At 40.8% G+C, this 24,752-nt stretch overlaps 1 protein-coding gene across 11 annotated transcripts in view; it reads right to left on the reverse strand.

Annotated features, from left to right (window-relative positions):
* Positions 1–479: 479 nt before the first annotated feature.
* ALPK1 (alpha kinase 1) overlaps positions 480–24,752 on the reverse strand; it is a 120,332-nt gene continuing 96,059 nt past the window's right edge. For 6 of the 11 annotated variants that reach the window (XM_081811975.1, XM_081811978.1, XM_081811980.1 and 3 more), the window contains 10 exons: positions 20,146–20,205; positions 18,889–18,975; positions 17,630–17,706; positions 16,589–16,684; positions 14,273–14,377; positions 11,238–13,338; positions 8,369–8,522; positions 3,601–3,763; positions 2,215–2,401; positions 480–1,033 (listed from right to left, as the gene is read on the reverse strand). In XM_081811975.1, coding sequence (XP_081668101.1) covers positions 834–1,033; positions 2,215–2,401; positions 3,601–3,763; positions 8,369–8,522; positions 11,238–13,338; positions 14,273–14,377; positions 16,589–16,684; positions 17,630–17,706; positions 18,889–18,975; positions 20,146–20,205 — 3,230 coding nt within the window. In that variant the 3' untranslated portion in view covers positions 480–833. The other 5 variants (XM_081811979.1, XM_081811984.1, XM_081811981.1 and 2 more) reach the window with 5 other exon arrangements.

Below are 24,752 nucleotides of genomic sequence, written 5' to 3' on the forward strand. Positions count from 1 at the left end.
TAATCTCAGTAAGGGAATACTGCACCAATATCCCTTCTCTAAGTTTCTTTTAACAAGATCATCGATGAGCTGCTCCCCACACCTGTGTGAAGAAGCAGATCTGTGTGGTGCAAGGAGTGGACTGTCGTGCCTGTTAAAATGCACCATTCTTCTCTCATACCTTTCACAAATGTAAATGTACTAGAAACATACTTTAAAAATAAAGAAACCCATGGTAGGGAGCATCTACATATGACATATAAACTAGAAGCCGTAAAATAAAAGATTAATGAATTCAACTGTATAAAGTAAATTCTGCATGGAAAAAAAAAGGTTTCATACAAAGTCAAATGTCAGAAGACAAATAGGAAAAAATGGGAACTCATATCACAATGTCCTAAATTCTTTAACACATACAGAGAACTCCTAAGTCAATAAGAAAAACACCCATAGTGTCAGCATTGATAGAGAGTGACAAAAAACTCTAAAATCTCAATGGCTTGAGCCACAAAAGTTTATTTCTCATCTGTTTTGTGTCCACAATGGGTCCATGGGGGCCTTTTCCAGGTTGGCCTCTCTGCAGGACTTAGGCTGATAAGCAGCTATCTCCTGACATATTCTTGCCAACTGTGGCAGAGGGAAGTAGCTCTGCAGCATCTTGCACTGGCAATTAAATATGGGCCTGAAATTGATACTCAACAATTCATCTCACAAATTATTGGCTAGAACTAGTCCCATGGCCCTGCCTAAGCCCGAAGGAACCGGGCTATGCCATACTGTGTCTGCCTGGAAGGAGAGCAGGACCCCACACAGGTAAGCAGCGCTAAACCTATTCCATTACCATGCCAGAGAGTCTATGAATTATTTGATTTCTCAACTGAAGGTCTTGTCAGAGAAAGACGATGGCATATTTCATTACATTCCACGTGCTGGTGATTAAAAAAGTAAAAAATTCCTTTCTTTCCAAAATTGGTAGTGACATCATTCTGACCAACAGAGTGAATCTGGGGATCTGTCAGATAGATGAGCCCTTTTCCATTACCAGTCACCCAACCTAAAAGAGAAATAAACATGTCTGAGAATTATATCCTCTATAAATGTCAGTAGTGTATTTCAGAAAAAGAAAGTGTATATACTTAAAGAGATATTTTAAAAACTCGGTTATACTGAAGTTTATGTTTAATAAGTTTCTGTTAAGGGATTTGGTATTGCATATTCCAATTATTGGTTTAAGAAGGGAAACTGAACATTGGGTAATTAACTTTGTCAAATATGACATACCTAGGCTGCCAATTCTCAAGGAATTAGAGAGCAATAAAATGCACTTAGTTTAATTACTAAGATCACAATATATTGAATATTTCTTTCACGATTCATAAGTCGCTTTAGTGCTTAACCCATTAATTCATCTGTTCATTTAACAAATATTTATCGAGCATACGCACTATACAAGACACCATTTTGAGTACTTGGGATTTAGCAATGAACAAGTGAGTAAAAAATCACTATACTCATTGAGCTAACATTCTGGTGAAGTGGGACAGATTAATAAGCAATATAAGTAAGTAAGAATATATAATATGATAAAGAGTGATGATAAATGCTATGGAAGGGGATAGAGAAAATCTTGGGGGATGGTCTTAGAATCGTTACTAAAAATAGTTATAATAAACCTCATTTATCATTTAAATGAAGTGAAGAGTATTGGCTAATAATTCTGGTAAATAAAATATTAGATGAACTGAAATAAAATTAAAATATAAATGCAGAAAATTTTTAAAAGGTCAGATTTGAGTACACACAACTTTCCATTCCTTAATGACCCCATTATGAAACCTAATATCACACTTGTAATAAAGGTAAAGGGCTGAAGAAAAGAAAGAGTGGAAAGACTTTCACATATTAAAGCATGCAATATTAAAAAACCTACATCATTCAAATACACTTAAGTGAAATTTAAAAAAGCCCTTGTGGATTTGCTCTAGAATTAAGCCCAACAGAATGTGAGCCAGATCTTCTCACTCATTATGTGACATTGTAGACCCCTGCAGAAGCTTTACACATTTTTTTCAGACATCATTTGCTACATAAAGTAAAATCAATTATTTTAATTACAAATAGTAGTCCAGGCACTGAAAAATCTATTAAATAATGACTAGAAAAGCTAGTTACAAGACCTCACATTTACATATGAATAACACTAAAAATAAAAAAATAAGTCCCAATTTCACATACCTTGTAAATCGACTACAACATCTCTGTGATTAGAAAACTCATAGGAAAAATGGCCAAAAGCCAAGCCATATTCTGTGGCTTTGTATTCTGTTTTAACCACTTTTGCGTTGTTTGATAACTTTACAAATTCTCCCAGTATGTAAGGCTCCACGCTGATACATCCCTTTATTGTCTTGCCTTCCAAAATCTGAAAAATAGAAACGGGAGACCATAATGGCGAGGAAGGCCTCAGGCTTTGGGGTCGGGTAGACCTCACTTTGAACCTAGGCTTTGCCACTTAGGAGCTCTGTTACTTCTGGAGGTTTTGGTCTGCTCATTTGTAAAGCAGATATTATAATAATAGCTACCTTATAGCATTGTTAAAAATATTAAATGAGAAAAATGCACGTAAAGCGCTTAACATTTTATGTGGCAGATAATAGAACTTAAAATTGTTATTATTCTTTTATTAAAATGCTCACATAAAAATGAGGCCATGAAGTGACCTACCCTAGGGAGCTAGCTCATCAAGACATGTAGATAAATCATGCCCTGGAATGCTGGGCTGGAACATCAGTTCAAGCATTTGTGTGTATACTCTATTTTGCCGAGTTGTTTCAAAGGTTAGAGTTAATGTGTTAAATGCCTGGCATAGTGTTTGACATAAAGAAAGTGAAAAATGGATGATAGCTATTATTGGTAGTAATAAAATATGTCTTTGGCCAAAGTAAAAAAAAAAAAAGTCCTTTAGGTATGAATGAGCTAAGGATCCAACATATTTGGGAAGGCAGGATATTCTTAATCCAAATTAGAGAAAAGTCAGTGGAGATGGATGGTTGCCTTTATATATTTAAAGAGATATCTTATTGAAAACAGATTGGTCTCATTGACCCCAGAAGGTGGAGCTGCAATTCATAGGTAGAAATCAGAGGAAGACAGATCTAAGAACTTCCTAACAACTAGAATTATTTGAAAGTGAAAAGGGAATAATTATTTTTCCTTCCTAAACGTGTTTAAGCTATGACTTGGTAATTACTTGGTTGCCAGGGCCGGGGACTAACAGATGTAAAACAGGGAATTCATGCATTGGGTTGAGGGGATAATTTGTACTACATATCATCTTTGGGGTCCTTCTTCTCTCTTTGAAAGAACAGACAGTACCCAAAGAAAGGATATTAAAAATGCCAACTTGACCACGTGTGACCAGATACCAGAATTAACAGGGTGACTTGGAAGATCCAAATTATATATTCAGGATCTAAAAGGTCATAGTTCTTATATTTCTCTCTACGTAGATAAAGGAGATGAAATAGTCTGGTAACTGAGTTTACTGGATTTTACCCAAAACGTAACCTAGTATATACTTACAGGCTTGTTTAAGCAAACCCTTGCTCTCTTTAATCTTACCAGTACTACTGTGGATGGGATATAGAAGATCTGTGTTGGAACCTTTTGTTCATAAAGTCTCTTGTTAAACTCTGTCACATAGTGCTGTGCGGTCATTTGACGTTCCACATCAGTGAAGTGGTGCCGGAGCCCCTTCTGCTCCTTATATTCTTTCCCAACATATCTACGACCAGAGGAAAAAACACACAAAAGAAGCGCAGAAGTGATCTTATCACAGAGGAAGAGAGCGGAGACCAAAGGAGATATGCAAAAATGCTTGAAAGATGTTATTCTTTCTCTACCTTGGACAGTCAGTATTAATGATCCTGACTTATCTCATGACTCAGATAATTTTGTAAGAGCCTCCTGAACAAGAGAACATAATTCATGTTGGCTGACTGTGATGGCTAATGTTATGTGCCATCTTGACTTGGCCATAGGGTTCCCCAATATTTGATCAACCATAATTCTGGGTGTTTTTGTGAGGTTGTTTTGGGATGAATTTCACACTTAAATCAATAGACTGAGTAAAGCAGATTGCTCTCTCATGTGGATGGGCCAAATCTAATCAGTTGAAGGACAAAGAATAGAACAAAAAAGACTGATCTTCTCTCAAGTTAGAGAGAATTCCTCCTGCCAAACTGCCTTTGAGCTGGGACACTGGTCTTGTCCTGCCTTTGGACTTGAAGTGAAACATCATGTCTTCCCGGGTCTGGAGCCTGCTGGCCTTTGGCCTGGAACTACACCATTAGCTCTCCTGGGTCTCCAGCTAGCCAACTGCAGATCTTCAGATTTTCTGGCCTCTATTATCATGCAAGCCAATTCCTGACAATAACTCTTTGTCTATATGTATATACATCTTCTTGGTTCTGTTTTTCTGAAGAACACCGTCTGATACACTGACTCAGGATGATGCTGATTATAGAGAAAGTGTCCAGTTAATGTAGCAGTTTGCCAGACTTCCTTGGTGAGCCAAGGGAGCCAGGATGGACACTGGAAAGTGCAGGCTCTGCAACTAGATCTTTCACTACCTGCACTGGGGCCTTAAACAGGTCAGTTAATCAATCTGAAGCCTTCTTCTATCCCTTCCTTATGTGATTACTTCATCTGTACAAATACTTGTTTCCATCATCACCTATTATGTGCATAGCCCTGTGCTAGTCCTGAGTGTTTTGAAGAAAGTGTGAAATATGATTTGTATATTTCAAGGCCTTACACATAGTTGGAGACAGAAGATATGAGGCAGTAAGTGATTAAGTGTTGAAAGGAGCAAAACAGTAACTATCACACTTTACTACAGTTTATATTTGCTATAAGTTGGTGTGAATTTATGAGTAATTTGCCTGTGTCCAGAGTGACCTCCAAAAATCAAAGAGAACTGTCAGAGTTATAGACCTCAACTAGAGAAAACACTCTCTAGAAATTACTGAGTCCAATAGGATAATGAAATCCAAGTTGGCTGCAGTTTTGGCCATTCAGACTCCCGGGGATCCGAAAGGAAATCTGAGGGGTGCCTGGGTGGCTCAGTGGGTTAGGCATCCAACTCTTGGCTTTGGCTCAGGTCACGATCTCAGGTTGTGAGATTGAGCCCGGTGATGGACTCCACACTCAATGCAGAATCTGCTTGAGATTCTCTCTCTCCCTCTTATTCTGCCCCTTTCCCTGCTCACATTCTCTCTCTCAAAAATAAATTAATAAAATCTTACCAAAAAAAAAAAAGAAATCTGACAGTGGAGGCTGCCGAGGAGGGACCTCTATGGCATGAGAAAACAGCCAGCAGAGGAGTGGCTGTCATCATCGGGTGTTCCAGCATTTCTGCCATGGACAGACCTCTGGGCCTACAGTAGCTCTGAATCAGTTCAGCACTTGGAGCAAACCCTGGGGCTGGAGCATTTCCCAAACGTTCTGTCAGAGGACCTTCAGCCCTAGGTTCAGGATCATCAGTCTGGGAACAGAGGCCCATTCTTTCTGGCATCTTATGCCATTTTATTGGGATCATTTTTCATCAGGATTTGCTAGCAGTAAACTCTTTTTTCTTTGACAGCTTTTAAGATTATTTCTTTATCTTTGGTGTTCTAAAGTTTTACCACTATGTAGCGAGAAGTGGATTTATGAGTGCCTGCCTTCTTTCCTTCCTTCCTTCCTTCCTTCCTTCCTTCCTTCCTTTCTTCCTTCCTTCCTTCATTTCTAGTTTCTTTCCTTCTTCCTTTTCTTTTTTTCTTTTAAGACTTTATTAATTTATTTGAGAGAGAGAGAATGAGAGACAGAGAGCATGAGAGGGAGGACGGTCAGAGGGAGAAGCAGACTCCCCACTGAGCAGGGAGCCCGATGTTGGACTCGATCCCAGGACTCCAGGATCATGACCCAAGCTGAAGGCAGATGCTTAACCAACTGAGCCACCCAGGCACCCCCTTCTTCCTTTTCTATCCTACTTAGGATTCACTATGATTCCTGTATTGGAAGATTAATGTGTTTTGGCATTCTGGGAAATTATCAGATATTATCTATTTAAATAGTAATTCTTTTCTATTTGATCTGTTATCTTTTTCTGATCAGATATATGTTGGATCCTCTCACTCCATCTTCCATATTTCTTATTCTCTCTTTTATTTCCCATCTCAGATCCTCCTATGATGCATCTTGCTGTATTAGTTTCTTAGGGCTACTATAACTAAGTGCCACAAATTGAGTGACTTAAACAACAGAAACTGACTCTCTCACAGTTCTGGAGCTTAGAAGTCCAAGATCAAGATATCAGCAGGGACATGTTCAATCTGAAGCCATTAGGGAAGGATGTTTTACAGTCCTCTCTCCTGGCTTCTGGTTTCCTGCTTTGTGGAAACATAACTACAATTTTACATGCATTCTCCTTGTGCATGTCTATCTCCAAATTTCTTTTTTATAAGAATACCAGTCATAGTGGATGAGGTGCCCACCTTATTCCAGTATGACCTCATCTTAACTAATTATGTCTGCAATGCCTCTATTTCAATAAGATCACAGTCTGAGTACTGTGGGTTAGGACTTCAACATATGAATTTGAGGCTGGAGGTATAGAGCTGTTAAAAAACTCACTAAACCCATAACACATGGCTTCATCACTTGGATGTGTGATGCGGGGCAAGTTTCTTAACATCTCTATGCCTCATTTCCCTCATCTGTAAAATAAGGATAATAATATCTGTCTCATAAATTTTTGTGATGATTAATTAAATTAGTACATAAATTACTTAAAAGAAGGCTTGGCACATATATACTTGGTAAATATATATACATGTTTCTATTGTTATTATTATTATCATCATCATCAACAACCTTTTCAAGAAATATACTTCCACTGCTTAAGAATTACCCAATTTCTCACTCTCTCTCATTTCCTGTCTTCCTATTTATTTCTTACATTATTTGGATTTGGATAAAAAAACAGGGTCCACCTTAAAATTCTTGGCTTATAGGTCTTTTTAAATACACAGATGATGTAAAATTAGGTCTCAAACCCAATGGGGATCACCTGTGGTCACTAATTTTTTCAGGTGAGCTTTTGCTTGAAGTTGTCATCCGGAACTAAGGCCAAACAGGTGTTTACCTCAGTGAGGTGTTTTTTTTTTTTTTTAAAGATTTATTTATTTATTTGAGAGAGAGAAAGAGCGGGGGGGGCGGGCAGCGGGAGAGGGAGAATCTCAAGCAGACTTCCTGATGAACAGGGAGACTGACGCGGGGCTCTATCTCACGACCCTGAGATCATGACCTGAGCCAAAATCAAGAAACTGAGCCACCCAGGAGGCTGGGGGTGGGTGGTCTCTACCCACTGGATGGTCTCTAAATAGTCCCTTACATGTGTAACTTTGGTCACTAGCTGCCACCTTATGCCACCCCACTCAAAACCTAACAGGGAGTGTCTTAAGGGCTTAGTATACTCTTATATCCCTGGATTTGCTTCATCCCTAGCCTAAAAGGATTTTCCTACCTTTTTTTGCAGACTCATTTATTTACATATAAGTGTGGTTTTCATAGTTGAATTAGACTTCTTGCCAGCATTTATAGTGGGAGTGTTTGAGGCTCTCTGTCCTGCCACAGAGTCAGGAACTCCATTTTTCTTATCTTTACAATGGGGATAACAATGTCTCTCTGAGAGGTTTTTTTTTTTTTTAAAGATTATTTATTTATTTATTTAATTTTTTTTTAAAGATTTTATTTATTTATTTGACAGAGAGAGACACAGTGAGAGAGGGAACACAAGCAAGGGGGAGTGGGAGAGGGAGAAGCAGGCCTCCCGTGGAGCAGAGAGCCCGATATGGGACTCGATCCCAGGACCCCAGGACCATGACCTGAGCCGAAGGCAGTTGCTCAACAACTGAGCCACCCAGGCACCCTATTTATTTATTTATTTGACAGAGAGAGACACAGCGAGAGAGGGAACACGTGGTGGGGGGGGAGTGGGAGAGGGAGAAGCAGGTCTCCCGCAGAGCAGGAAGCCCGATGTGGGGCTCGATCCCAGGACCCCGGGATCATGACCTGAGCCGAAGGCAGATGCTTAATGACTGAGCCACCCAGGCGCCCCTTCCTGAGAGGTTTGACATCATGTACATCTATGTAAAATGGCTGACAAAATGTTGGTCAGTCTGTGGTAACTACTGTTAGTTAATGAGGAGGAGGAAGGAGTAGGAATCTGAAAATATACACTGTGGCTAGCTTTTCCAGCTCTTTCAAAATCTCATAAATGATTAATTAACAGAAAGGCATAATTAGCCCATTTAACACTAGTGGTAAGGTTGTTTTAAAGAAATACCTCCCCAGAGTTTCTTCTTGATGAAGATGATGAACCCAAAAAGCATTTCTTTGTCTGCCTTTCTTCTTCACATTCAGGTAGTCCCCCAAATATACAACAGTTTCTTGGGCTGTCCATAATTCTGATTTTTTAGAGTATTTTAATAAAAGAGCGTCTGGAGAAAAAGAGAAGATAAAAATGGATGTTATTTCAAAGGGATGTTACAATTTATGAATAAAGTTGAAGTGACACAGATCCTAATCCAGCTTGTCTGAAATCTTCAGCTTCTTTAGACATTTTCTCAAATTTCAGCCTCTTCTATGACTACTACTACAAAGTTAGTGAAGTACAATAAAGTAAAGCTTTGCAAATGTAATGAAGATTCACAAAATCTTTTGTTTGTGATGGTCAAGGATTAAGATAAGGCCAGAGTTTCTGTATGAAAACGGTGGAAAATAAAGGCTTTTTAAACATCAAACACCAGAAACCATCTTGGAAGAGTGATATATGCTTGCATCTTGGGGCACCTCAGTGGCTCAGTCAGTTAAGGGTCTGCCTTCGGCTCAGGTCATGATCCCAGGGTCCTGGGATCGAGCCCCGCATCGGGCTCCCTGCTCCACGGGAAGCCTGCTTCTCCCTCTCCCACTCCCCCTGCTTGTATTCCCTCTCTCTCTCTGTCAAATAAATTAATAAATAAATCTTAAAAAAAATAAAATAAACAGCAAAACCCCAGAGACCATCTTGGAAGAGTGATATATGCTTGCATCTTCTAATTATCTGGGGGGTCCGGATAATGGAGCCTACTACTGGTGCCAGACCATATAGATAGAAATAAACGAAATAACTCTACCTCGGAGACTCCTGGCAACTTCAGAAATCATAGTTACCTATTAAAGTGCACCTTAATTTTCTCTTGTTTTGTTTAAGTTGGGAAAGTCCAGGAATTACTTGACAAAATACAGCTACCGTACAAAGATTCTACTCAATAGAAAAAGGAAAAGATAAGAAGGAAAAGCAAAAACTGTCTCCACCTTAAGGAAAGGCAGAATAGGGCTAGTAAGAAAGCACTTCTTTGAGGGGAAAGACATGAACTCTGAGAAGAAATGCAACATTTTGGGATCCAAGTTAAAATGAAGTGAACATGGACCTTCCTGCATCTAGGTTGTGATAATGGGTGAAAGTATAGGAGACTCAGGAGAGAAAATACTTCAAGTAAGAAACTCACGGGTCTGGGACTGGGGCGGAAGATGACTGGAGGCTGGGAAAGACAGTGGCCAGGGTTGGGGCATTCAATCAGAGAAGCTGGGGATGGAAACAGAAGGTGAGCTGCTTGCCCACATTCATAGGAAGGGCAATGAACTGAGGGAAGAAAGATGGAGGAAATGTACAACTTGCTTTGTTTCCTCAACTTTGGGCTTTCTCTGTTTTTCTTATCTGTACATTGGGGATAATAATGTTCCCCTAATGGGTTTGAGATTATGTACATGTGGCTTTTCACCCACAAATTGGCACACAGGTATAACAATAAAGCAGTTACCTAACTCTAAGAAATGTGATTCTGAACCTACAGAATCTCTAAAAAGGGAATAGTGAATAGGGAAACCCTATTATAGAATGTTTTGCTTCTTTTTGTGACAACCTGATCTGTATCTTAGTCTGACTTCAAGGCAGCAGGCAAAAAACTGGAATACTTTGAAGCAGAAGTTACTGACATTGTCTTTATAAAAATGCACTGAAGAGCTCTTAAAAAATACTGATGCTTGGATCCAAACCCCAGAACCATTAGATTGGAATCTCAGGGGTGAGGCACTGGAAATTTTAAAAAGCACCTCCCCCTCCAGGGATTCTTATATGGTGCCAAGATTGAGAACTACTACTACTTTATTTATTTATTTATAGATTTATGGATTGATTTATTTACTTGAGAGAGCATGCATGAGTAGAGGGAGGGGCAGAGGGAGAGGGAGAGAGAAAATCCCAGACTTCCCACTGAGTGCAGAGCTTGATGCTGTGCTCCACAGGATGCTGGATCCTAGGACCCTGAGATCATGGGTTGAAATCAAGAGTTGGACACTTAACCAACTGAGCCACCCAGGTGCCCTAAGAACTACTACTTTAGTATCCAGTGCTTAACAAACCACAAAGCTTGTTTCTTTTTTTTCATTCAAATAATTCTTCAGTATCTTGGAGGGTGTTATGATGTGATCCTCTGGGCTAAGAGAAGAACCTTCTTTTGTCTTCTTCCCAGCCTCCCCACCACTTCTAAGCTGTAATAGATACACTGATTACCAGGTGGGCCCCAACCCAGGCTCCCTGCTATAGTAAGTGACCTTGGGCTCTTCCATAAGCAAGAAGTAGTTGCTGACTATAATAGTAGGGGGCACTTGCTCAATCCTTGGCTGAAAAGAAACCTTGTGGGCAGGTGTGAAAATCTCTGCCCAGCAGAAGAGTGATGTTTAACTAGGTCAAACTCTGCCCCCAAGAATCTGAATGGGGAAAAACAGAAATCAGCTGGTTGGTAATGAGAATCCAGGGAAAAGACAGATGCTGAGTGGATATGACAAGCAGAGCTATTTTAAACCCTGACTGATGACTGTTCCTTGGTCCTGTAAGATTCTTGTCTGCCTTACCGCCTTGTGTATCTTCATAGCAAGTCCCCAATATATGTGGTGGCCTGAGTAAGCCTCTAGTCTTTGCCACCATTAGAGTCCACCACACCAAGAGTGAGGGAAACCCCCAAAGTACATATTTTTCTGTATATTCACAAAGCATAACAGGGGTCTGTGTCTTTCATGAGTTTTAAGTGATCTCACATATCAAGCTCTTCAGAGGACCCCAAACATACACAGAGGCTTCCTGAAGCTGTACCGACTGAAAATGTTGTACTCACTGTGTGCTCGGTGGAGTTGATTGGGCTTAAAAACTCCTGTATTCTCCAGTCTCTGTAACAGCCAATCATGGCTCACCCCTGCCAAGAGTTTTTCAAAGTCATCAGGGTGCAGGGTTCGAGCATCTAGGATCTCTTGCCTTATCATTCCTGGCAATGAAACAAAAGAACTTCCACTGGAATTCAGAAAGGACCATGGGTTTTCCCCCTCAGAAGAACCGTTGGAAAATGCAGGTGATTTCAACCACCATGCTGAGGACGAGCTGGAGTTCTGGCTGCAGTTCAGCATGTTTCCTGGTTCGTTTCCTTCTGTGGTAGTGCAGTCCTTGCTAAGATCAGGGAAGGCAATGTTACTGCTTACAGATGGGTCAGGGGTCTCAGCCCCCCAACCATGCAGCTGCCTCAGGGAACATAGGCTCGAAGAGCCACACCCATTTGTGGGGTGAACATCAGTGCTGTCGAGCAGTTGGCCCTCTTCATCCACTGTAGAGGCATGAGGGTCAATGTTCTGCTCTTTGACTGAACCACTGCTCTTTCCTGAGTCAGGATTTTGAACAGGCCAATGAAGAGTGAAAGAGCTACATGGCATCACAGAATTTTTGCCCAGAGAACCCTCCATGACTACGTGAGAGTCTAAGGGCATATCCTCTTCTTTTTCCTCTGTTTCTCCTTCTAGGTCAACCCAGGAGGAACTATCTTTAAATGTAAGGCCTGTCCCTCTTTTGATTTCTTCCCCATGCCTGTCTTTGGCATCACAGTGGATTTCTGGAAATTCACTTAGTTCAAAGGTTTCTTCTTCTCGAACTGAAGGATATGTGGCTATGTTCTTGGGCCAACAAGAATCAGAAGAGGACAAAGAAGCAGAACCAAATGAGGGGCTGGAATGACCAGAAGTGTTTCTGGATCCCATGTTTCTAACCTTTTGCACACCTTCTGGAGCTCCTTCTAACAGGCCTGCACCAGAGGCCAAGAACATGCCTGTTGTGTTATGAGGACAGGAGGTTGTTAAGGGCATGTGTTTGTGTAGCTGACTTTGAGAAAACTCTAAATTGTCATCCTTGGATACTTGGAGAGAGAGACCATGAAGCTCTGAAGACAGTGGATGTACAGCTCTGCTTTCCTCATTGATCTCTAGCTCTTCAGACAGGGCAGTGGAACACTGAGTATCCACAAGATGTTCTTCCTTGCAAGGCTCTTTTCTGGTTGACCTATCATCGATATAATTCACTTCCTCCCAGCTTGTAGAAGAACTAACCCCTGATAACTTGCTCCAAGAACTAGAGCAATGGCTGTCACTCAGAGACTTGTCCAAAACAGCTTCTTCACCGTGGCTGTGGTCTGGTGACTCAACCTCAGTCTCTACATCTTGATCCAAGGAGACTCGAAATGCATCAGAATGGGTCCAGTTTTTCCTGCCTATCCTGCTGAGTTTCTCCTGACTATTCTTAGCCATTACCATGCCTTTTTGAAAATGTGATTTGTCTTCAGTAGTACACACAGTATCTATGTTTTTTGTCTCTGTTTTTAGAGTAGTGATACAGACTCCTGTTTTTGTATCTTTCTGTTTATTTTTGTTGTTTCCACAAGAGCTTTCAAATACTTCACACACTGAAGTATGGTGCTGTGAATAGGCTTCAAGGATTTTTTGGAAATCCACTTGCCCATGAAAGATGGGCTTATCCAACCCACGCTTGAAACTCTCCGGAACATAAGACTTGTCATCTAAATTTGAGAAGCCTTGAATTTGTAAATGATCCTTTACCTGGGTGATAATAGACAAGATCTGCTGAGAGAGAACTTCTCTCTCCTGACTTCCAGAGGAACTACTGAAACTGTACAGCTTTCCCATAGCTTCATTACAGAGCTGACTTGCTACACGGACCATCTCGGTCTCCCCATAGAGTCTTTGGTGCACTGTGGTAAGGCCGAAAGCAGCTTTGAGAAGACTATGAAGCTCTTGTTTTCCAGTAGCTGGTTCATCATATCTCTTGGTGAGGAGGCCAATTTCGAAGGCCTCTTTGGCTTCATACAGATATGAATTTTTCATTTCTGGAGGACAGTCATTAGAACTACTATAGGACAACAAGCATGTGCCGCGGATATTCTGAGGAAAATACCAAATACAAAATCAGACACTGAATTCGAAACTGGAAGTGAATCAGGAAAAATTTCATTCCTGGAGGACAGTTGTTAGAAGTGTTATAGGAAAATAAACACGTGCCACAGATATTCCAAGAAAAGGACACAATCAAGTATTGAGTCAAGGGCCTAAAGTCCTTTTGGTGAATTAGGAGAGGGGACTGGGATGTATGTGACTGGTTGGCATGAGGGGGTAAGAAATTATCTCTAACTACCATCTTGCTGTAGGCCTGATACTTTTTTTTCAGTTTATTTATTTTTTTAGTAATCTCTACACCCAATGTGGGGTTCAAACTCATGACCCTGAAATCAAGAGTTGCATGCTCCTCTGACTAAACCAGCCAGGGGCCCCAGACCTGATACTTTTTGATCAAAGATGATAAATTTGTTGTTGCTGTTACTGCTGTTGTTAGTTTTAGCAAAGAGTGTCTATATACATGGGACACGGACATAGTAATTTTCTCTGTGCAAATAAGGCTGCTATATACAAAAACATCATTTATTTAATAGAAGTCAAAACAATAGAGTAGTGGCTTCCAAACCCCTCTGTGCACCTGGGCAGTATTTCAAAATAAAAGATTTCTGGGTACCTATCCCAGAGATTTGCATTTAGTGGACCTAGGTTGGACCAGGAATGTACATTTTGCAAAGACTCTTTGGGCAGTTCTGATGTGCTTGGGGACCATTGGTCTGAGGCGGACAACATTATACCCTCAGGCTGAATTAATTATCTTCCACCAGGATGTCACTACTCTGATTTATAAAACCTTTCCATACATAAGGCCTGATCACAATTATCTAATGATGTGCACAAAGCCCACTTTAGGTTAGACCTTGCCCTCTCACTGGTTACTTCCTTCATTGGGGAGAGGTTCAGGGAGGGGCTGCCTCCTGCTTACCACAGCCGAGAGCACAAAGAGGGGCGTGTAGGGACTGAAGGCAGTTGCCAGTTTGCAGGCTTCCGCAGCTGAGAGCAAATGGTGGTCAAACTCCCTCAGCAAACCCTGTGAAAAAACAGGAGGCCAAGTGTTGTATTGACAATTATTTATCCATTAGCAAAAGTCAGGCTATGAAATTCCTTTGCTTGTCTTTCAGGATTTTGAGGGACCTTCTGCCCCTCATCACAACTATTTCAGAACAGTGCCAAGAAAGAGTTAAGTGGCTCGGGGGCGCCTGGGTGGCTCAGTTGGTTAAGCGTCTGCCTTTGGCTCTGGTCATGATCCCAGGGTCCTGGGATCGAGCCCCACATAGGGCTCCCTGCTCAGCAGAGAGCCTGCTTCTTCCTCTCCCTCTGCCTGCCTGCCGCTCCCCCTGCTTGTGCTCTCTATCTCTCTCTGTGTGTCAAATAAATAAATAAAATCTTAAAAAAAAAAGAGTTAAGTGGCTCAAAAGACCCTAGGGAGTTGAGTGTCCTTTCCCCCAGCACCCATACACAATCCTGTCACAAACCCCGTCCCTCCCCAGAGAGGGCCTAATGTGTGCAAAAATTCACAATGCCTGCCTATACAAAATAATTGACACAAGTTTCTCTGGAGGATCATGCAAGTCTTTGTTCACAGAAACTCTGTGAACTTGCAGCCAGATTAGCTGATGATTTCTGCACTGTTCTTGGCAAAGAGCCTTTTAATGTATGATTTCACAGCAAGTAAGACTCATTCATTCATCCTAGAAATACTGTTCTAGACATGAAGGAGATAGCAGACAGTGAGCCTGCAATAAGCTTATTTCCTATTGAAGGGAGGGAATCAGTCAATACACAAAATGAGTAAAATGCATAGGATCTGACATGGCACTAAGTGTTCCAGAGAAAAATAAAGCAGGAAGGGGTCACAAGGAGGTTCAGGATGGGGAGGCAGTTCAATTTGCAATTTTTAAAAATTTAATCTTTTTTTTTTTTTTTAAAGTAAGCTCTACACCCAATGTGGGGCTTGAACTCAGACCCTGAGATCAAGAGTCCCATGCTCAGCCAGGCACCCTGGCAGTTTATAATTTTAAACAATCATCAAAGACAATTTCACTGAACAGGGATATAACCCTTTTCTTGTGTGTTGGTCGGACAGCAAAAAGCAACATTTTGCTAAGACTCAGATTGCCAGCAGCAAGCTGCATGTGTTCTTATGCTACAGTAATTACTATTAAATACAGTTACCATCGTCACTTCAGTATTTAATAAAAATGGCAATCTTCATGATAATATTAAACCTCTCAATACCAGTGCAGTGCAGGAGAGCAGTTTGATGTCTATGCTAATGCTCTAGACTGGTCAGAGATCTGGGTTCTGCTCTTAGTATTCTTTCTTACTGGGTGTGCAAACTATAGAGCTCACTTAGTTTCTCTGGACCTCAGTTTATTTTTCTCTTAAATGGGAACAATACATTTTGCTCTACCTGCCTCATAGGGTTTTATGTGGCTTCTATATATTGCGTTGTAAAGGAATACATAAATATTAGTAATGAGAACTTAGACAAGTGACTGATACTCTGATTTGAACAGAGAGGTAATTAAATTTTAAAATTGTTACCCCTTTGGGGCACCTGGCTGGCTCAGTCAGTAGAGCATGTAACTCTTGATCTCAGGGTTGTAATTTCCAGCCCCACAGTGGGTGTAGAGCTTACTTAACAAAATAAAATCTTTTTTTTTTTTTAAGATTTTTAATTTATTTATTTGACAGAGAGAGAGACAGCAAGAGAGGGAGCACAGCAGGGGGAGCAGGAGGGGGAGAAGCAGGCTTCCTGCTGAGCAGGGAGCCTGATGTGGGGCTCGATCCCAGGACCCTGGGATCATGACCTGAGCCGAAGGCAGACCCTTAACGACTGAGCCACTCAGGCGCCCCAACAAAATAAAATCTTTAAAATTGTTACCCCTTTACCTTATCACTGAGGTAGCCCAAGTGTGGAAACGGAATTTTTGATGATTTGAAAGGAAATCAGTGGGATTCCAAGCCCTTATCGCCTCGATGATATTCATTCATTCGCCTGTCATTTTTTTTAGTACCCTTGTATGTCTGGTACTGTGCTAGGTGCTAAGATTAATACAGCTAAATAGGACACCACAGGAATTGTCCCCAGGATTGTTCATGTGACTCGAAGAGGGGAGACCCTTGTGCTCCCTGACTCCTGGAGAGAGAATGAGATTGATGCACCAATCACCAAAAACGCCAGCGGTTTTGTGAGGTGATGCCACCCTGCACCATGGTTTTGACATGTGATAATTACCAAGTGAATTTGTGGATTGTTTTTAAACTTTTCGTAATCTTTTTTGCTCATGGAAACAAAGATGTCTGCCAGTATACCTAGTGATGTGGAAATACCCTGTAAGAAACAAACAAACAGAACACAGATTAGGAATTCATGGTCAATTACCGCTCTCATCTCAAGGCCTAAAGGCAAAGATCAGTCCTCCATATGAACTATCTCTGCGGCTGCTCTTCTTATTCTTACTGTGATTGTTACTGTGACAGTGGAAATACTTCTAAACCGGATGCCACAGGGCTTGAAAGATCATCACGTCCTGAGGACACAGACCTAATGTAAACACAACTATTTCTTAGCTGGGCCTTACTGGACTGCCAACACTAACTTCTCCATCCTGCTACGCATAAAGGATTGGCTCAAGCGAGAGTCCTTGTGTCCCATTCTGTCTGTGTCGCCAACGGATTGTAGGCAATGGTACTGCTGACACAGTTCAGGGAAATGAGATAACCCAGTGTTCCAGTCAACAAGGAGAATATTCCCACAGAGGCACAGGGCATGCAAACAGCAAGTAGGAAAGCAGATGTTGCCTCTCGATTTCTTGGATAAAGATGCCCCAGAAACAATTAGTTGGAGGAAAATGATCTTACAACTAAGCAACTTGGCCATCTCAACTTTGCTGTGGAATCAGGTAAAGGCTAAATCTATAATCAAATAGATAGATGAATGGAAATAAATATATAATATTTATGTTATATAAATAAATATATATTTAGAAATAAATACATAAATAGAAATAAGTATGTAAATAGATAGAAATATATATATAAATAGATAGTTAGACATGAATGCAGAAACACTAAATACATGCCAGGAGTCTAGCTGTGAGTGGGGAAAGGGAAGACACAAGAAGAAGTTACCAAATGTTCCTGGTCCTATGCGCACACAGAATCGATAAAAATAGGACCAATAAACTCGATAAATGATACACTGAATTGTGCCATAAGGAGATAGTCATCCAAAGACAAATGTAGGAAAGGAGAAAAAAAGTACTAGATACACTACCTTTCTATCTGGCTGAGGAAGTGTCAGATATCCTATGATGGAGGTCCAGATCAGCTCTGCTGCTTCATACCACATCCCTGGAAAAAGAGGGGGAGACGGCACAAACCGCTAGTATCTGTGTTTTGTGTTAGAAAATACCTTTGAGAACTAATACAGAAAGAAGATTCATTGGCTCCTGTTAGGAAAATTTCGGGCTGAATTATATTGACAGCAATCAGCAGATAGGATCTGCTGGAGAAACAGCAACCTATTTTTCCAGTTGGTTTAATACAGATAATTCTTCCCTTTCACAGAGAAACAGTAAGAATTATATGTATGTGTGTGTATATATATAAAAATAATCAATTGTGTATATATATAATCAATTACATATATGTGTATATATAATCAATTATATATATGTGTGTGTATATATATAATCAACTCCATTATTTACAAGAATACTAATTACCATTCTATATTAAAAATATTCAAACACTTTAGTTTGCATATTTATTTATTTATTTATTTGAGCACCTGCAGCTCCTTTTTATACTTCCTTTTTGTTGTTTTTTAAAGTCTTCTGCCTTCAGGTGAGGAAAGGGCTTGGGGATAGGCTAATAAGCCCACAGGGGGCACTGGGGGCTCCTTCCCGCCTCCCAGCATATCTCCCTCCTTCCTCCCTCCAGCCTACAGCAGAGCCTCTGCTCTGTTTCCCTCCCTCCTCAGGACCCCTCCCTTGGGACCAACCCTCCCAAACCCCATGTTCAGGTTGGCCTGTCTGTGGGGACAGTGCTAGAAGCCCTCTCCTGGACTGCTGGCAGAGCAGTCAGGCTTGCTGGGCTATAAACAGCTGGGGTGGGGCCATGCACTTTAAAGCACAGCTAGCATTCTATAAATTTTGTTTGACAAACTCAGGAATGCCCTCTGAGGAATGAATGGGTAAGGTGTCAGGGTGGTGTAGAATAAGGTGTCACTGTAGCCCATGGAGTCCTGTAGAACTGAAAGTCAGACTCCAGAAATAATACCGAGAACCCTAAGGTTAGCATCAAACTATACAACTGTGTATTTCTTTAACAAAACTCAACATAAAATATTTTGTTCTATTAATGTTCATAACACTCCTGGGATCTTAAATGTCATTTTTTTTTTCGATGAGGAAACTCAGCGAAGTGGGGATTAGCAATTGTAACCAGATGCGATTAGAAAATTCTACGGTAAAATCTCACAGCCAGACTTTGTAAATGAGCCCTGAGAGGCTGAATGTTTGATGACCGTACCTAGCTTTTGCAGAATTTGCCCTCTGATCTGTATGCAGACTGACTGCACCAGGATCTTGTCACTTTCATTTCTGTACAGCCAGGTACCTACAAGAAAAGAGGGGAAAAAAGCAAAGCGGCTTTAGCTTTGAATTATCAAGGAAATAGCCTGGTGAAATGAAACCATTTCATGCCTTCATGAGCACATGTGATCCATATTAGAGAGAGGATCTTTTCTCTACATTTAGGGAAAGGTTCCAACTCCTTGCTATAACCTACAAGGCTTCACAGACATGAATTCCTGTCTGGTCTCCACCTCTCTCAACTGACTATGTCCTGCCACACTGACTTCATTTGCGTTCCTTATCATGGCATCTGCACTTGCTCTTACCTCTGCCTGGGATCCACTTCCCTCTGGCTCCTGAGGAGATCAGCTCCTCCTTCCAGTCCACCCAAAACTGGTTTGGAAGTAGAGACTGACGACTGCACACGCACACCAGGAAGGCATGAAAAGATTTAGTACTCACATAAGGAGCCTTTCTGAGGAAAGCAGGCAGGCACCCAAGCTGGTCCATTTGACGTGAGTGAAGAGTGGTGAGTGGCTTTGGTTTTTACTGTGATTAGGGTGTGGGGCTGGGGTAAAGTCTCCCACAAGCTATACTCGGTTTACTGATGAGTAGGTTCAAAACAAACCAAAAAACAACCCCCGCCCCCAGCCTGCCCAGCTGTGGGACAACGGGGAGCGGGGGAAGGCTGGGGCCTTAAAACTGTCAGCAAGCACCAAAAATAGAGTCAAATTCATTATTACACCCTCTTGATTCTGTGTCACATCACCTTCCCTGTTTTCTCCCCAGATTTTAATCCCAGTGTGTGTGTGTGTGTGTGTGTGTGTGTGGTGTGGAAGATGGGAAGTGTGCATACCATAGGTTAGTGATGGTGGCCACAAATGAGGGGTGTATGGTCAATATCTGTATTCCAAACTGCCTCCCCACTGGAAATGTCAGTAAGGTTCAAGGAGCTTGGGAACCTTGGATCCAAGCACATTGGGATTAAAAGTCTACTGGAGGTTGTGTTCAACTTACTGGGAAACTTGTTGACTTTAATGCCCAGAAATTCAGACAAGATATTTGAAGATTTAAATGATTTGTTACCCAACTTCCAGGTAGATCTGGAGAGGTCTAGTGTACAGTAACTATTAGGTCATTCAGTCGCTTTTAAACTAGAACTCCAGTAGGGACTGCAGGTAAAGGTCGTTGTGAAGATATGAAAACACCTTACCTGTTGCTCCGTTGTTGCTTATTAGATTGCTCAGGATATACTCTGCTTTTAAAAGTTTCCCTGAAAAGAAGCAACCAAATGCTACACAATTAGTTCTGCACATTTGCCTTCAATACTACTACTATGTTTATGCTTTAAGATTAACACATTATACAGGGAACATAGCCTCTCTTGGAAACATTCTATTTTAAAATTTAAAGTCAGGGACACCTGGGTGGCTGTCGGTTAAGTGATGGACTCCTGATTTCAGCTCAGGTCATGATCTCAGGGTCGTGAGATCAAGCCCCGTGTCAGTCTCCCTGTTCAGCAGGGAGTCTGCTTGAGATTCTCCCTCTCCTCTGCCCCTCCCCCAGCTCTCTCTCTCAAATAAATAAATAAATCTTTAAAAAAATAAAAATAAAATTTAAAATCAATAACTATAGCATCCACGAAAGTGAACAGAAAAGATGACATTTCCAGGAATTGGTAAGGTGGGAAGTTGTATAGTATCTGAAATGGCAATTAGATTTACACACATACACATATACATTCATTCATATAGAATAAGGCTTGAGAAGTAAAGGCAAACCCTTGTAAAACATTATGTCTTCTTTCTGTGAACAAGACTATGAAAGAAAGAAAAGAAAAAAGAAAAGGAAAGAAAGAAAGAAAGAAAAGAAATGAGGGAAGGAAAGAAATGAGGGAAGGCGGGGCGCCTGGGTGGCTCAGTTGTTAAGCGTCTGCCTTTGGCTCAGGTCATGATCCCAGGGTCCTGGGATAAAGCCCCGCATCGGGCTCCCTGCTCCGCGGGAAGCCTGCTTCTCTCTCTCCCACTCCCCCTGCCTGTGTTCCCTCTCTCGCTGTCTCTCTGTCAAATAAATAAAACCTTTAAAAAAAAAAAAAAGAAAAGAAATGAGGGAAGGAAAGAAAAAGAAAAGCATATTCTGAAATCATGACTTACTGTCTTATTAAAATTTATTCATACCAATGTGTTTAGAAAGAGAGCAATAACATGAAATACTTGTGTAAATGAATTTTACCAAAGGTTTCTTTCTTTTTAAAAGTTATATTTTCTAATTAGGTTTTTAAAAAAGATTATTTGAGAGAGAGAGAGAGCACGCACATGAGCAGGGGAAGGCATAGAGGGAGAGAGAGAATCTCCAGCTGACTTCCCATTGAGTGGGGAGCCCTCACATGGGGCTTGATTCCAGGACCCTGAGATTACAACCTGAGCCGAAATCAAGAGTTGGACGCCTAACCAACTGAGCCACACAGGCGCCCCTCTAATTAGGTTTTGCTGATATCTAAGGATGGGTATTTTTAAAATATATTGATTTGTATTCACCAAACTTGCTGAATGTCTTAATTCTAATAATCTGTGTATTTTTTGAAGTTTTATATGCAGGCAATCGTACCATCTACAAATCCTGATAATTGTGTTTATTCATTTCTAATCTTTATATCTCTTATTTCTTTCTCTTTTTTCATTGCACTGGGAGGACTTCCAGGTTGGTATCAAATAGAAGTGATAACAAGATACATTTTTTTTTCTTTACTTGATTTTAAAAGGAATATTTCTAGTTTTTCATCAGTAATTTTGCCAAGGTTTTCGATTGCTTCCTTTTATCAGGTTAAGAAGTCTCTTGTGCAGCTATCAGCTTATTGCCTTTCAGCTCCAAATTCACCCTTCATTGCCTGCTTTGCAATAATGGGAATGGACCTTGTAAATATTTCTCCTTTGCCAGCTTTGTCATTAGAGGGTGTGGAGAGACACTGCAAGGGAGGCTACTTCTCTTCCTGATTTAGTGTGCAATTCTTGCCAGGCTCCCGCAATGCATGTAGCTTCTCCAGTGCCTGCCTCCTGCAGCGTTCCTGGCTTCTCCTGTGTCTTCCTCCTCCAACACAGGTGGCTTCCTCAGCACTTGGCTCATTGTGCAGAGGTCAGCAGCACCCAGCGGCCGGCAGCTTCCTGCAGCATCCTCTCAGGTGACTTCGCAGTGGAGCGCTGCCAGGGAGGGACTTCCCCAGGAACGTATCCTCCTGGCATTCCACAAAGGCAGCTTTGTGGTGAGTTCCAAGGCACCTTTCTGTGGATGGCTTCCCCCAGCACCCAAGAAGGTGGATTTCCAGTAAGTTCTGCTGGCATGGAAACTCCTTGACTTCTCTGCCATCCTGTGAGCCATGGCAGTGCCTTCTCCAACAAGGTCTGGATCGCAGTCCTGGTGTGCCTGCCTGTGGGGTTGGGAAATTTTTCTTATGTGCTCTATCTCAGTACAAGGGATAGTGGCTGATCTTTATAACTGCTTATCCTGTATTCTTTAGAGTTTTCTTTACTACTTATTCGTAATCCCTCGTTAATCCCCTGATATAGTTAATAACTCTTTATATTAAACTCTCCTTGTTCAAATTACTGTGCTGTTTCTGTCTCCTGACTGGAACCTGACCAAGACCATCTCTAACCCTACTTTGTATTTTTAACCTAAATGGGTAGAAAATTTTATAAAACACTTCTCACATCCATTTAGGTGAACACATAGTTTTCTTGTTTATTCTGTCCACGAGGTGAACTGACTGAATCAGTTATGACATTAGTATTATTATTATTTAGTAAGCTCTACACAAAAGGGGGTTTAAATGCATAACCCCGAGATCAAGAGTCACATGCTCTACCAACTGAGCCAGCCAGGCACCCTTGAATGAATCCACTTTTAAATATTTAACCATCCTTGGGGCGCCTGGGTGGCTCAGTTGTTAAGCGTCTGCCTTCGGCTCAGGTCATGGTCCCAGGGTCCTGAGATCGAGCCCCTCATCGGGTTCCCTGCTCCACGGGAAGCCTGCTTCTCCCTCTCCCGCTCCCCCTGCTTGTGTTCCCTCTTACGCTGTGTCTCTCTCTGTCAAATAAATAAATAAAATCTTTAAAAAAAAAATTAACCATCCTTATATATCTGGAATAAGCCTTACTTGACTATAATGTATTTTATTAATTTAATATAATGCTGGTCAATTTGATAATAAAATTTTTGCATCTGATAAATTATGTAAGTGATACTACCATATAATTTCCTTTTATTTTTATCTTAATTAGTTTGACCTGTGCATTTACCAATTCTATTACCATTGCTTTTTTTTTTGCTTGGTAGATGCTTAACGATGCTTAACGACTGAGGCACCCAGGCGCCACCTACCATTGCTTTTTTTTTTTTTGCATGGTAAATCATTTTTTATTCTTTTACTTTTATATTGTCTATTAATTTAAATGGCATCGTTTGTAGACAGCATAGAGTTCTTGCTTTTTATATAGTCAATCATTTTTCACTGTTAACTGGAGTATTGATTCCATTTTTGTTTAACGCAGTTATTGATAAGGTATAGTTAAGTGTATCATTTCTGTTTCCATTAGTTCAGGCCCTACCATTGCTTTTTGAATCTCCTACTTCATCTTTATAGATTCAACTTCTTACTTAACAAAATACATTCTTTAATGTGTGTGTGTGAGAGAGAGAAAGAGGGAGATAAGTGTCTTGAGAATAATAAATATTTTTAGTCTTTGTCTGAAAATGTCTCTTTTGTCCTCACTTATGAATGGTGACTTTGATGAGTATAAAATTCTAGGTTGAAAGCTATTTCCTCTCAAATTTTTTTGGTAGATCCCATTGCTTTCTGGACTCTGTTGTTCCTGATAAGATGTTTTTTGTCAGTCTAAATATAGTCCCCATATACATAATCTGTCTTTTCTCTCTGTTTCCTTTAAGATTTTCTCACTGTTTGATTTTCTGTAGTTTCACCACACTGCGTCTAGGTGATTTTTTAAAAAGAAGTTTGCTCAAGGTTGGGTCCACCTCTTCAACACAAAGATGTGTTTTTCTCTAATTCCAGTCAGTCCTCTCAGAAGTCCTATTATGCTTATGTGCTTTTTTCATTCTATTCTCTAAGTTTTAAAAATTCCTCTTTCATATTTTCATCTACCTAACTCCATATGCTTCATTCTCAGTATTTTCCTTAAATATAATTTCCAGTTCCATCACTTTCTCTCCTGCTGTTAGATCTGCTACAGGAATGCATTTCTGGTAGGTCAGTTAGGGGGTTGGAATACCTGAGAAACTGGCCCAGAAAATTTATCTTTATTGGAAGGTTGTTACCACTCACCTGTAACAGGTGGGCACATATTTAGAATCTTTGGATAGTCCTTTTATTAAAAAAATATTTATTTATTTTTATTTATTTTATTTATTTGAGACAGAGAGAGTGAGCCCACACATGAGAGAGCATGAGCAAAGGGGGAAAGGCAGAGTGAGAGGGAGAAGCAGGCTTTCCACTGAGCAGGGACTTGCGTGGGGCTTGATCCCAGGACCCAGGGATCATGACCTGAGCAGTAGGCAGACAATCGACTGAGCCACCCAGGTGTCCCTTTCTTTCTTTCTTTCTTTTCTTTCTTTGTTTCTTTCTTTCAAGTTTTTATTTATTTATTTATTTATTCATTTGAGAGAGAGAGAGTATGCATGAGCTGGGGAAGGGGCAGAGGTAGAGGGACAAGCAGACTCTATGCTGAGTGGAGGGGCCCCACTTGGGGCTCAAACCCACAACCCTGAGATCAAGACCTGAGCTGAAATCAAGAGTCGGACACTTAA

This window comes from Leptonychotes weddellii, chromosome 2, assembly GCF_054177405.1.
Source record: "Leptonychotes weddellii isolate Sample4059 chromosome 2, ASM5417740v2, whole genome shotgun sequence".
NCBI classification, from domain to species: Eukaryota; Metazoa; Chordata; class Mammalia; order Carnivora; family Phocidae; genus Leptonychotes; species Leptonychotes weddellii.